The sequence below is a fragment of the Ursus arctos genome, unplaced genomic scaffold (assembly GCF_023065955.2).
Source record: "Ursus arctos isolate Adak ecotype North America unplaced genomic scaffold, UrsArc2.0 scaffold_28, whole genome shotgun sequence".
NCBI classification, from domain to species: Eukaryota; Metazoa; Chordata; class Mammalia; order Carnivora; family Ursidae; genus Ursus; species Ursus arctos.
Genome location: NW_026622963.1, coordinates 28,825,883 through 28,840,392, shown reverse-complemented (window position 1 = coordinate 28,840,392; position 14,510 = coordinate 28,825,883). Strand labels below are relative to the sequence as shown.

At 50.7% G+C, this 14,510-nt stretch overlaps 1 protein-coding gene across 4 annotated transcripts in view; it reads left to right on the top strand.

The window, feature by feature from the left end:
- Positions 1-269: 269 nt before the first annotated feature.
- Positions 270-14,510, top strand: part of SLCO3A1 (solute carrier organic anion transporter family member 3A1) — a 295,971-nt gene continuing 281,730 nt past the window's right edge. For 2 of the 4 annotated variants that reach the window (XM_057303634.1, XM_057303633.1), the window contains exon 1: positions 270-600. In XM_057303634.1, the coding sequence (XP_057159617.1) occupies positions 421-600 (180 nt within the window). In that variant the 5' untranslated portion in view covers positions 270-420. The remainder of the gene's footprint in view (positions 601-14,510) is intronic. The other 2 variants (XM_026510418.4, XM_026510416.4) reach the window with 1 other exon arrangement.

Genomic DNA, 14,510 nt, shown 5'->3' with positions numbered 1-14,510 from the left:
CGGCGAGGGGCGGCCCGGCCTCGGGGCAGACGCAGGGAAGGCGAGGGCCGGCGCGGCCGGCGGGCCAGGGGAAGCGGGCGATGGCAGCGGCTGGCGTCCGCGGGCGGCGAGGCGGCGGCGGCGGCGGCGGCGGGCGGCGCGAGGAGCCCCTGTGATTGGCACAGCCCGAGCCGGAGGAGGAGGCGCGGGGAGGGCGGAGGAGGAGGAGGTGGAGGAAGGGGGCGAGCGCGCGCGGCGGCGGCGGCGGCGGCGGCGGTGAGGAGCTGTGCTTTCCATCTCTCCAGCCCCGGCAGGACGGGGGCGGCCGCCGCGGGCCCGGGGCGGGGACAGCACGCAGCCTTGCCGCGGACACCCCCGCCCGGCAGCGGCCCCGACACCCGGGGCGAGCGGGAAAGCGGCGGCGGCGGCGGCGGGGGAAGGATGCAGGGGAAGAAGCCGGGCGGCTCGTCGGGCGGCGGCCGGAGCGGCGAGCTGCAGGGGGACGAGGCTCAGAGGAACAAGAAGAAGAAAAAGAAGGTGTCCTGCTTCTCCAACATCAAGATCTTCCTGGTGTCCGAGTGCGCCCTGATGCTGGCGCAGGGCACGGTGGGCGCCTACCTGGTGAGTCCCCGTGCCAACTCCGCCGCGGGCCCCCCCTCCCCAGCGCGGCGCCCGGGCGGCCGGCAGGCACGAGGAGGGGGCAGCCCGGGCCCGGGGGCAGGCGGGCATGACCTCGGCGGGGCGCGGAGGTTGGCGAGTGGTGCAGAGGCGGCCGCCGGGGGAGCTGCCGGCCCGGGCTGCCGAGCGAGCGGGGAGCGGGCGGGACCGCGGATGCCGGTAGCTGCTCGCGCGGCCGGCGGGGGCCCGGGGTGCCCGGGGAGGAGAGGCTGCGGGCAGGTGGGCGTGAAACCGTTCCCCTCCCCGCCGGGAAAGCGCAGCCGGAGGGTGACTTCAGGAGCCCTCTTGGAGAGGCAGGCAGCGCGGTTTTCAGGTGACCTGCACATGGGAGAGGAAAAGCCAGTTAGCATCCTGCGTCCTCTACTCTCCCTTCCAGCCGCCTGGAGAACCAATCCATTATGCATCATTTTCTCTGGGCGCTTTTTCCATGCGCCAATTACGGGGGGATTTAACAGCTTAGAGTAAAATGCGCCCGAGTGTGGCCCTGACCCGAGCCAGGGCTGCAGGGGGAATATTCCCTCTCCCTATCCCAATAGCCATCTTTCGGCGTCTGGGATAAAGTTACAGTACCTGGAGAGCAGCTGCGAGTTTGTATAGTTCCTGCTCCCCGTGCTTAGACCTCGATCCCCTACCGTGGTCTCTGGCCCACAAGGGGGTCACAGCATTTTGCCTCACGGACATCTCTTTCATTTGCCTTCCGAAAGGGGATATTAGTGCTCAAACGGCCCAGGGGTGCGTAACATATCAGAGGAAACAGCTTGTAATGACTCAGCACTGTCAAATACCTACTTTGTCGCTTCGTCCTGCCCGGCGCAGGTGGTCCCAACTTGAGTTAGAGAGCGTGCACTTCCAGACCCAAGTACAGCCCTGCCTACACAGGAGAAGATTTTTTTTTCAGAGTGTGTAGCATTAAATCATTACTTGGTGATTGACCCGCACCTAGAATCAAATGCCAGAGACTTGGAGTGTTAGTGAACAAGTTTGACGGAGATGGAATTGGACAAGATTTTGGCTGTTGGATAACTGCATCCACGGGTGGAATGGTGCTCTTCCTGATGTACCAGTAATCTCTCCTTCCTGGCCTTGGGGTACCGATAATGAGGGCCAGACTGCTGGGACAGGGCACCATTCATAAATGGTCTCCAAAGACTCAGGGGGCTCGGTGTCGGAGGGAACTATGAGCAGGTTTGGTCTCTAGTGGGGGGTAAAGTCAGTTTTAGGGTTACGAAAGAGGGTTGTTCAAGCTCAGATCTCTGTTGCTGGGGTGACAGACTAAGCGGGCTTCTGAAAATCAAATGCATTTCCTTTGCTTCTTGCGAGATCAAAGTGTTTGAAATCCCTGTCTCTGTGCATGCCTGACTTGTATGCTGCAGGTGAACCCTGTAGCCAAAAGCACATTTTCTTTTCTGTTTGGATTTCTGTTCTATCAAATGCACTTTTCTCTGTAGTTAAGGTACAGACAGTACCTGTGGCCCGTGGAGTTTTGAGGTAGGGATAACTGTGTCTTGGGGGAGGGCGGGGGGGAGTGTCTGTTTTTCAGACCTTTCATAGAGGGAATTTGTTAAGATCTTAAAATAGGTACATGTATTTATTACCAAGATGCAAATGCACATTAACAAAATATTGGTGGGTCTGTACTGGGAGCCTATGCAAAGTATGTACTACCTAACCTGGTCTGTGTTTGCGGAGGGAGGTAATATACCAACAGCTGCCTCAGTTTAACAGTGTGTTAGCCTGAGACCGGTTTTGTTGAGTAGAGCGCGTTATTCATGTGTGGCGAACAGCCACAGAACTTTTCACACCATGAATTCCAAAGGCACGGGCTTAGTCTTAGCTTGCCATGATCTAAGGGTCTTAGAAAGGAATGAGGCTGGGCTTCCACCTGATGAGTAGCCTAAGCTCCTTTAGAAAGTTAAGAAGCAGAGGGCTGATGGTGAGGCGGATACATAGAGGCCGGGCTGGCACCAGGAGATAGAAAGTTGACTTTAATCCCCGAATAGGCGAGGGGCAGGCAGAGGAGGAAGTCAGTCCCACCTGGTGGTGGTGGTGGTGGAGAGGGGGGCGGGCTGCTGTCCCTTTCTGGGCCGATAGAAAGCCTAGTTCAGAAGGTTAGGGTAACAGGAGTCAACAGGTGACTGGCAGAAAGGGGAGGTGGAGGCGCAGGAGAGGACGGGCCTAGGAAACTGAGTTCATTTTGATCGCTAGGAGTGGAGGCACGAGGTGCTCAGGGCTCTGCCTTGCCTGGCTGCCCTGGACTCTGTTGCCATCTGAACCTCCTGAAAATAGTTTGCTTGCCAGGCTTCACCGGATCCGTTTGCTGTGGGTTTTGCTCTTCTGGGCCACTGGGGAGTTTTCTGTTCATCTGTTATTTTAGAGGTGAAATAAAAAGTTTGTGATTCCTTCAGCTGTGTGAGACTTCTTGATGGGTAATTTGGGAATGAAGCATCGTGGGATGTTTGCAGGAGAAGCAAATTTCTCCCTGTGAATCCGTCGTGGCTTTCGTAAGAGCCCTGAGAGCCTGCTTTTGTAGGGGATCTCACACAGGGTCGGCGTACAAGGTGTGTGTTATATATGGTCTTTGCCTTGGCCATCAGCCCGTCCCTCTGATGAAGCGTTTTCAGATACCTGAGGAAGGGCACACCTCAGGACACTGCCAACAATGCTTGCTTTGATGGCGGGGGGGTGTGATCGAAAGTTCTACGCTAGTGACGTTATTTCCTATTTGATCCAGTAGTCCATCTTCTTATTGTGTCCTCCCAGATGCCTTTCCCCATCCCCACATTTGGAGGCTTCATTTCATTTCTCTGTTTATTTCTGAAAAGACAGATTGCCCGGTGTCTTCAATGACCCCGGTGTAGCCTTCCCAACTGCAGAAATGGAGCAGGAAGTTGCCTGTGATTTGAGAAGCGACTTTGAAAAGCAGGACTCTGTGTGTGTGTGTGTCTTCCCTCAAGAACCTGCCTAGGGAGGAAACTCAAGGGAGACAAACACTAATTGCTAAGCTGGGCAGGGGACCAGCAACTTTTTGCCTGGGTGTGGGGGGGGGGGTCTCCCAGGGGGAATGCAGAAGGCTGTTGACCCCCGACACCCAGCCTCAGTGATCGTAGAGATAAGGTAATCCCGCAACCCCAGGCCAGCTGTGGATTCTGCAATCTGTTACACTTGCAAGCGTTTGAACTGGAAATCGTGCTGTGGATCAGCCAACCGTCACAGGGATGTTTTCTCCTCCTCAACGGACACTGCCTGAATGGCCACGAAATATTTTTTTGTAGCAGAAGAAGAGAGACCCGTCCAGTTTGATCGGCGTGGCGTGCTGGGCCAAGAGTGCGCTTTTCCTTCCCTGGGGTCTTTGCTTCGGGTGGCTTCTAGTCTGAACTGACTTACTTGCAAGGATGTGACATCTGCTTAAGTCTCGGGCCCTTTGGAGAAGGCGTGCGCACGTGGGCACCACACGGAGAGAAAGTCCGTGTGTGTGCGCTTCGCGGGGATGTGTGGAGACCCACCGAGATGTTTCCAGCCGTTCATGGAGGGTAGCCCTGCATATAGAGAGGGGTTCGCGTACGTTCTCAAATGGCTGAGGATGGGAATAGATAAGGCTGATACAGGAAATGAAAGGCTCTGACACCTCGGACAGTTGGGATTGAGGCTTCCATACAAAGGCATTTGAGTTTCTGCAGGATGAAAACTTGAGGCTGCAGGAGGAGTCTGTCCAGGGTGGGGTACACAGGCGGGGCCTCTGACCCGGGGGTGGGCATTTGCCTACTGAGAATTTTGTACACACTGAGTCTGAGCTTGTGGTGATGAGATAATGAGCCGGATGAGTGAGTGCCTGTCCCAGAGCTCCAGCTCGCTGATCGATAGTCCCTTTTTAAAAATTTTAGGCCTGAGAGCATTGCATAGCTTGAGTTACTGGTAAAGTGAAACTGCTGGATTTGTTATTCTTTAGTCTTCTTCTTCCTTTTTTTAAATCCCTAAAGGAGCATAATTTTGAGGATGGGTATTTGCATCTCTTCCCCAGAAGCAGACAGCTGAGAGACATTTTTAAAGTCCTTGTCAAATTAGTATGATGACTAAGGCGACTGTATTTTACTTAATCAAATTATTTTACACACTTACGGTTGCTCAAAGTGACAAATTCCTTGCCATTTGCATAATTACTGGATAGCCCCAGGTAGTAAGACATACAATTACCCTGATTTTTTTTTTTTCTTGCTGTTTGGTTGCAGATGTTTAGCTAATAATTATTTAGGGGAAAAAATGAGTTCTGAAAATTCCTTTCAACCAGCTTTGTGTATACAGCGTAGTTTCTGGAGGGGTTTTCTCTTGTGTGTTTCACAATCCAAGGAAGTGAATCAGTTGTGAAGTGAGCCCGATCTCTTTCCCTGAATTTTGTAACCCTCCCGCATTTCCATTTTCGATGCCTTACAAAGGGGATGACCCGGAGGCCTCTCCGGAGAGAGCCGCTGCCTTGCTAATCAGATGCCCAGCATTTAAACTCCTGTCTTTGCCTGCTGCTGGAATCGTGTAGCCTTGTATTAAACTGGATACGTTTCCACGGGCGCAAAGGCAGTTGGAGCAAGAGGGTCTCAGAATTTCTCTTGCTCATCTTAAAGCAAGCTCCCGAGTCCTGCCTTGTCCAGGGAGGGGCTCACTTAGAGTAAGTATTAGGTGGCGAAGAAACCACGAGGATACAGCCACATTGGATGAAGATGAAGGCCTTGAATACAGAAAACACTCATCTGTGAATGTTATTGGTTAATTGCGGACACTGGTGTTCCTTTCAAGGTTGGTGCCAGCCCTCCCGCAGAGGCTGGGGAGTTTAGCAGGGAGTCCTGCTAAACCGACCATGTTCCTTGGGTTAAGCAGGGCCCCTTGAGGTGCCAGGCAAGGAGGGTGGGGCCTGCCAGGTGACTGGGCAAGCAGGTGTGCAGAAGGTGCTCCCTCCCCCTTGCCGGGGGTGGGAGGGAGGAGAATAAAACACTACCAACAGCACATCTGCTTCCACCTTGGCAAATACATTTAACTTGCACAGATTTAACTGCAACACATCATTTAATAAATAAGCACATTCCTCCGAAATAGAGTCAAAGTACTTATCATCTACTCACTTATGTTTTGAATGCGTACTCTGTTACTGATGTATATTCGTGTGTGCGTTATGTGTTTACGGACATACGTGTTCTTGGACAGGGTTACATACACCAAATATTGTATGCTGTCCTTTTGGGAATATGTTAAGGGACATTTCAGTGGTAATTTTGATTTTATGGCTTAAACACAGATTTAGAGCTCCCCTGAAGACAAGTCGCCTATGTTCTGTTCCCCGCTCAGAAATGTTTTTGGCAATCCGTGGGCCAGAAAGATAGCATCCTTGTTCTTGTAACTTAGTTTTCCTTTCTGTTTCTATATGTGCATCTACAAAATGGGTAAAAAAAAAAAAAAAAAAAAAAAAAAAGTGGAATCACTGGCTTTGGTTCACAGGAGAAGTGAATTGGTATGGTTTGAGAAACATGTATTTTATGTAACCTAAGTGTTTATGTGTTCATGTAACAGGCAGTGTTGCTGAATGGTTAAAACTCCAAATTAAATGGTGAAGGCTCCAGATGGAAACTGACAAGCACCTGTGGCAGCCGTGGCTCAAGGGATGAGCTTCAGAAGACCTGGGATTCACTCCTTTGTTCTCCCATTCTCAGCTGTGTGTTCTTAGGCTGATGACTCAACCTCTCTGTGCGTTGGTTTTTCATTTTAAAACTGGGATCGTAATAGTAGCTAGCCTCATAATGATGCCGTGAGGATTCACGGAGTTGGTACTCGTGAAGCACTTCGAATGCTAACTGCCACACAGTGCTTGATACATATTAGCTATTAGTAATGACATCGTTATATGTATTTACTGCAGACGTTCAGTTTGTAGCCCCAACAAATGAGCAATAAAATTATTTCAATCAAGCGTCGATTTGGGCGTAGTGAATTGAACACTCAGGTGGTTTCCTATTCTGCATGAACGTTGTGTCTGGGAGGTAAAAGGTTTTTAGTAGGAAGAAATAAGTACCGGTTGCTAATTCTGTTTATTCCCTTATTATAAATGTAGCAATCCAGTTTATCTGAAGGACACTATTACAATTACCAGGCATGTGGGAGAGGAGCCCACTGTAGTAATGGTTACATTGAGCATTTATAGTCAGTGGGTACTTGAGGGTGGGTGCTCCGAAGGTGGGACAGGCGCCCTGATGCCTTGCTTTGGGGGGCCCTGTTGTCTGTCACTCTGGTCTGTGGCCTCAGGATGGGGAATCCTCAACAGTCTTCTACATTGCATACAGCTGAGGAGCAGTGAAAAGAGTTCTGGACTTGGAGTCAGAAGACTTGCCTTTGAATGTGGACCTTCTACTTCCCAGCTCCTGGTAACTTGACTTAACCTGAACCCCAGTATCCAGGGCCCGTCTTACAGATGGTTGGGAGATTGGAATCCATGGATGCGTGATAGTGTTTCTCATAGGGCAGAGGGTTCGGTACTTGCTTGAACACTAATGACATAACCTGTACTCGTTGACCTTGGAGCAACAGAAGTCCTTCCCAGGGGCCTGAGGGTTTGGCAATTGGAGATCTGGGCCCTTGTAGCTTGCTCTGAGTCTCCGGATGAATGTGGCCACTTCAAGGCAGCCTGGGGTGGCAGGAGGGAGGTCAAGGGACATCTGTTATGGACGTCCGCTGCCCTCTGGGCAGCCTTGTTTAAGATGAGCAGCCTTAGGGCTCGGTCCTGGTTGCCAGGGGGGCTCAGGGCTCGTGCCCTACGCCTGCCTCCTCCTAACCCTCCTGTAGTGTGAAGCAGAGCTCAGCAGGCACAGTCGTGGGCATTTTCCTCCTGTTGATTCTTTTTGGTTTTTCAGAAGCCGAGCCAATGAGTGTCGTTTCTCATCCCCTGGATTCATTCTGCCTTAGCTCGTGATGATTGTTGGGGGGGGACAGCTTTGCACAGTGCCACTCACCTTCCCTGCCCAGGTCTGGTCCCCTCTGTCCTTGGGAAGGATAAGAAACGAACCAGGCTCTTCTCAGTGAATCAGCTTGCAGTGGCTGTTTTAGGTGAGTTTGTAGGTTCATGTTCAAGTGCCACGGGCTTCACAAGAGAGCACACGCTCTCTCAGGACCACTGCATCCCCCAAACCAGTGGCTCGGTGTCGACGTCACCGAGGAAGAAGCCCTCTCTGCTTCCTAGGGCCCTGGGCCTTCTGCAGCCGCAGCTGGCGAGTGAGCGAGCTGGGGGGGCCTTCATCGTGGGCATCCCAGGGACCGTATACAGAGCGGGAATGTTCCCCTGGGTGCAGGCAGCGTCTCTGCAGTCGGCTATTTCCAGCTTCTTTATTTCTGTTCTTCTTTGTGGCTTTGAGCGAGGCTTTCTGAAAAGGGAAGCCCTTCCTAACGGAGGGTTTAGTAGCTCATTTTTTTTTTTTAATGGAAATGATGGTCACCAAGCCAGCTGTTCCCTGAAATAACCAGACGTTCCCCTTCAAATGGGGAATAGCTACTTTGCTAAGACATAATAACTGGTTACTAAAAGTTTGGGGGGCACTTAGTACAAGTCTCGTTTATGACTCCTGGTTAACACTTACTGGAAACATTTAAAAGCCAAAGGCAACCTAAGTTGCTACAAGCCATGGTTTTTGAAAGGGCTGGTGGAGGGATGGGGCGGGTGGTGTGGAACCCACTGTTCCCTTTTGCCTTCATGATTTCCTTCATAAATAACCTGGCGATACCTCTCCAGTGCTCTGTTCTCCTGGGAGGTCATATCCCCTGTGGCATTTCAAGACACCTGGTAACAGAATGGAAGAGTACCGAGTGTAACAGGGATGTCTTCTTTCCTTAGCGTCGGGTTTTGTTAAAATCTTTGCCATGGGCACTCTGTGAATCCCGGAGACAAGCAGGCAGTGGTGTGACTGCTGTGGTCCCTACGGTGTGGCAGCCCATGTGAGTTACTTTGCAGTAGAATGAGTCCATTCTTCGTGCATCTGTCTGTCCGTCCGTCTGCACTCCCTATATGAGTTCTGTACGACACGGTGGCAGATTCTAATTTGTCTGGCAGGTTCCCCTTTGGGGCGGGTCTCCGGATAATGAACCTGGCTGTCCAGGTGACCCTGGACACTTTTTGTTGGTAGGTCTAAAGCCCTTGTGGCTCTCACTTCATAGCTCCCTGAGTTCCCGATTATGCAGAGTTAGCAGAAATAGGAAGGAGCTGAGAACAGGCTTTCAACAAATAGTCCTGGGGAATATAATAGACTATTAGGCAAACTCCTCCCTCAGTCCCTGCCCACACAACTACAGGAACTTAAGCAAGAAAGAAATAATTATTTTTACCTCCATTTCTGCATTGGCAAGGTTGGTGTAGGGAGAACAGTGTCACAGTGGTGCTTTTCAATTAAAGACTATTGTAAAATGTTCTTGGGAATGGCTATTGTCTTTCCCTCCTCCCCTCTTTGGAAAAGGCTTATGTAAAGCAGGCACGCTCCTCCTCTAATTGTTGGATTGGCTCCCCCATCCTGACATTACCGCTTTCCCATCTTCGGCTGATTAGAATGAGAAATTACCACCTTGAATATAAGCAAGTCGAAATTGGAAAGCTGTCCTCTGACTGATTACATAAGCCTTCAACTACTGTACCTGAAATCTCGTGTTTACCTTGCTGAAAATTCTCTTCATGAAGATACACATTCCTCAGCAGCACGGACCCATATATTTTTATTATGTAAGCTTCAATTATTGTGATGCAACCTGTAAGATAAAGAATGGTGTTGATTAGCTCATATCTCCGTTGGCTTTTTGGGTCAGAGACTGATTGGAAGTAGACCCACAGAGCCCCCTAGAACTCTCCCCCCTGGAACTTGACCCCCGGATGTTTCAACATCGCCTCCTTCTCTCCGGGGGTGTGCAGGTGCACCTGGGGTCTGTGGTCACGGCCACTCTCAAGGTTGCAGAGGGCAGGTGTCCGTGAAGGCTTGAGAAAGCGTTCCAGCAATTCAGCAGTGTGTCCAGTACAACCGCAGTCGATCGCGATGGGCTTTGTGGTTTGGGCGTTTTGTTCTGCACAGTGCCGCTGGGATGGCCTTTGGAGTGGACTTTGTCTTGTTTTGCATAACATGCTCGTGTCTCCTCGTGGCTCATCGCACTCTGCTCTTCTCAAAGCCACGCACGGGTGAGGCGCACAGCCCGGCACACTACATAGTCCGTTCCAGATTTTCAGCCTCCTGAACTGTAGACAGCACCTTATTTTGTGGTCGGGGTGGGCATTGGGAGAAAAGATGGAAAGGAAACTAGACCCGTTGAGACAGATCTAAGAGAGCGGCAGATAGGCCTCCACTGTCATTATGCAAAATACCGAGGGCCGGAGTCACAATTTATGGTGTGATTTATTACCGGGCACGTTGCGTTGCCTCCCCAGTGTGGTAAATACCATGTCGGCTGGGAGGCTTACCATGCCAACAGCAGTTTTTCTGCCAGCTGAAGGGAGGATATCTTTTGGAGACAAAAACCCATAAAATAGCACCTTCGCTTTACCTTGGCCAATCCTCGGAGGTGCATGTAAATCGAAAAGTCCGCAAGCAGTTTTGCAGCTCCGCCGCTGGCGGTTGATGGGAGCGGGTGGGGAGGTCCTCCTTGCTGCACACGGGCCCAGAGTGGGGTGTGGATCCAGCAGGACTCGGGCTAAAAGCAAGTCCAGCCCTGTGAACCTTCTGAGATGCACAGGTGGAACGGATTGTCCAATCGGCATATTGTCCCCGTGTCCCAACATTGGCCGTGGTTTGTGTTCTTAGGTCTCTTTAAAAATCACATCGCCCAAACTCTGCCCTTGCTGCTTTCATCTTAGGCAAAATCAGGGCACAGGAGTAAGTAATTTCCCCGAATGTGCAGTCCCACCCTCCAGGGCTAGCCAGCAGGGGTGAGCAGGTGAGCAGTCCAGAAGAGTTTTATTTTTGAAGATAATGATTATAAACACATGTAAATAAAAGTAATGTTTTGGTGAATGTGGGGGAAAAATCATTTATTTCTGTCTTTTAAAAAATTCTCTCTCTCTTTTTTTTTTTAAACATGCTCTGTTTCCTAAAAGGCATCATACCTATTCTTAATTGGGTGAGCAGATAAAAATACATACGTTTGTATTTCTCTGTCTTCTGACACTTCGGATTTCCCCGGGGAGCACTTCTGTCACTTTAGTACCAAAGCAGCAATTAAAAACATGGCGAGGGCTCCTGGCACCCAAGGCTGTCAGGGAGACTATTCGATGTGACAAGGGACACATTTTCGATCCCCAAAAAGGAAGCCGAGTGTTCTTGTGTTCAGGTCTGTCGCCTCTGTGACTGCTTTTCTCTTTGTGCCGGGGGGAGCTGAGCTCTGGTGGTCACAGTGGTCAGCTTAGCTCTGTCGCCTCCTGGTTGTTCGTTAATTTTCTTCTTGCCTCCCTCTGCTGGCCCCTGACTCCACCAGGCCATGCTTCACCAACCCTGGCAGGATGTCACAGATCTGCAAGACCTCTGTGAGGGCGTACTCCCCGAAGTCAAAACCCCGGTCACTCCCAAATAGAACTCTTGTGCCAAGCTTATGCCATGAGCACTGTCTATACCCTTCTGCCAGCTCCTTCCTTTGTTGGCTTCCCTCCATCCTCATTCGGGGGGTCATAGAGCTGAGCTCTACACCGCCCCAGGCCAGAAAGATCCAGTCCCACCTGTGACCACCGGCTGTATGTTAATTCCTGCCTTCCTGGACCCTACTGTATTTTTGGGGGGAGTGGGGTCTTCATATTCTATTTAAACATTTTCCTTCTCTGGAATTCAGAAGGCCATAGGGCCATTGTCAAACATTTTCTCTGTCTCAGATGTTAGACCAAAATTGGGTTATATTTTCTCACTAGATATAGAAGGTGTGACGCGAGGTTCAGAGACAGTGACTTGGACTATTCATCCTTTGACTGGAGGTGGCCTTGGCCCCAGGGGTGCGAAGATGGATGATATGATGTGTTTCCAAAGGAAGAAATGGGGTGTGTTGGCTCCCCAGGGCTCTGCTGAGACGGATGACCACAGACTGGGTAGCTTAGAACAACAGATTTATCTTCTGGCTGTCCTGGAGGCCAGGAGTCTGAAATCAGGGTGTCGGCAGAGCCACGCTTCTTCTGAGACTCTGGGTAGAATCCTTTCTTGCTTCTTTATAGCTTCTGGTGGTGGCCGTTGATCTTTGACATTCCTTAGGTAGCCTCTGCACCGCTCCCATATGGGACTCTGAGGTCACATGGAATTTTCCTTCTGTGTCCTCTCTCCTCCTCTTAGAAGCACACCATTCATGTTGGGTTAGGGCCTACCCTAATGACCTCATCTATCTTACCTACATCGGCTAAGACCTTGTTGCAAATAGGGTCACAGTCACAGATACCAGGAATTAGGATTTCAACACAGTCCTTTTCGGGGGGACACAATTCAACCCATAATATCAGGGGAGAAAAAGAGCAAGGGATCCTAAAACAGTCTCATGGTATGAAGAGGGGGAAAAAAAAAGAAAAGAAAGGATAAGAGCCTTTGTCCTCTTTAGGGTTTTGGGTTGGGTAGGAAGATTATGGGATGTTGTTGGTCGGCGTGTCATTCTTTGCAGAAATGCTGCCCTGGGACAGTCCTTGTTTCCTTTCTAAATAAGTAAGGGGATAACTGTGTTTCCATCTGTGACATGGTGCTTAGGCTGTGGGAGTGAGCCTGATTGCATTAATGAATAGCTTTGAACAAACCCTTTTCTGATTCTGGGCATAGCTGAGTGTAGGGATTGGCCTGGCTGAGTACGGCATCAGATTAAGGGAAATGCATGTAAAAAAAAAACAAAAACCCTAGAAATACACGTGGGTGAGCATTATGTGTGTATATATATATAGAGAGAGAGAGAGTGTATGTAGCATATCTCTCCCGCTCCTTCCACCCAGGACTCCTTAACAGGAACCAGGCCCAGTAAAATGTCCAGCTGGCCCTGTCCCCTCCCTGAAGTCCTGTCTGATTCAGTGAGCCTGGAAGAGAATGTTGTCACTGTGCCAGCCAGGTACGCGTTACTTTAGGACCAGACACCTGCATTCTCATCTGATTGGTCTCCATGTTTTTTTGGTGGGGGCGGGAGCTGTCTGATTCTCAGAGTTTCTCAGCATTGGCTTCTTTTAAAAGACTTCAGCTTGTTCTCTGCCAAACTAATTAACTTGGACAACTTCTTTTAAGTGCTGCGAGCAACATCGACTTTGGTAAGGCGCTTCTTGGCCTTCACGGAGTTCATATATCCTAGCGGGAGGGATGGCATGTTTCTATTTTTTTCACTAATGACTCATTCATTAGACTGTCTCAGGTCCTGGGCCAGGCAGCAGCTCAGCTCTCTGGGAGCCCTGCAGCTGGTCTAGCCGTATCCACTGTCCACGGGACAATGAGGTCTCTGCCATAGAAGCCAAGTGTGGGGTCAAGGTGGGAGGCGGTGTTGGAGATGGGCTTGGGTAGAAGAGGAGAATGTTTATGGTGGCCGATGTAAAATGATTTTCTCAGCCTTGGACAGAGTAGATCCAAGGGGAATGAGATGTCAGGCTAATGGGGCAAGCGTCTGGCTGGGAGAGCCTTTGTAAGTGGGATGGGAATGGGAAGCCTAGGACCAAGAAGGGGGAGACTGGGAACACAGGGCCACAGCCATATACACAGCCAGGGGCATGTCAGGGGCAGCACCGGAAGCTGCGCTCCAGCCAGCAGTGTGGGGGCTGTCGGCACCTCTCTTGGCAAGACTTATATCCCTCCCCCCTAAGCTTTGAAGCAGTGCCCTGAAATGCTGCTAGAGGCCACTCTGCCAGCATATGGAAGGAAGCAGCATCAGGGCATCCTCAGACTTAGCTAGAAGCACGCATGGCTGCATCGCATGACATAGCCAAGGGGCTGAAGGACGCTGGCTGTCCCAGAACGCTGTGCTCACCAGGATGGGGGCAGTGGGGGCGGAGGGGGAGCTCTAGCTTCCATACACAGTGGCACCTCTGTGTTCAGCCTCCCTTTTGAGTTCTCTTCAAATGAGATTTCCGCAAGATGAGCTAAAATTAGGAAAGGTCCTATCGTATTTGACTTTTTTTTTTGTCAACCCTTTAGCTTGGCCTCGGATGTATCAGTTCTGGATAACTTGAAAGCTGGTAACAGGACAAACTGTGTTCACACACAGGAAATGTCTCCAAACAGAAAGTGGGCGTGCAGTTTACAGTTTGAAAATTGGATGGAGGCCATTCAAAATTCCCCTCCTGTTCTCCTTGAGAAGGACTTGGCACAGTGCTGAGAGGGGGCACTCCTCCTGGGAATAATCACGAGGGTCCAGAGGGGAGCCGTCTTCTGAGCAGAGCTGACCAGCCACTGGCACGAGGGGGCTGGGAGGCTGGTGGAGCCTCTCAGCCTCTACTGAGCTGCGTGCCCTTCAACTTCACATCCTGTGTGGAGGGCACGCGGAGTCTGGCCAGAACGCCTCTGGCCCGTTGGCCCGCACCTGTTGCCCACAGATGGTCGATTCAAGCACGGGCTGAGACAGCTCAGGAGCCCCGTGTGGCCTCATCACTTGGTTCTGCCGTGAACTTGAACTTCAAGTTCATGGTTGTGGCTTTTGTCTTCATATAGAGGCCTTACTGGTTCACTTATTACACAAGGACTACATGAGTTGAAAATCTGGAAAATATAGAGAAACATAGATACAACTAAAAAAAAAAAAAAAGAGAGAGAGAGAGAAGAAGCATCATCAAAAAATAAATAGCCAGGACCTGGAGATACACTCTCAACATTTTGGAGCCCTTGCTTTCAATCTTTCTGGGTCAATCTGTGCTTCTTTGTGAC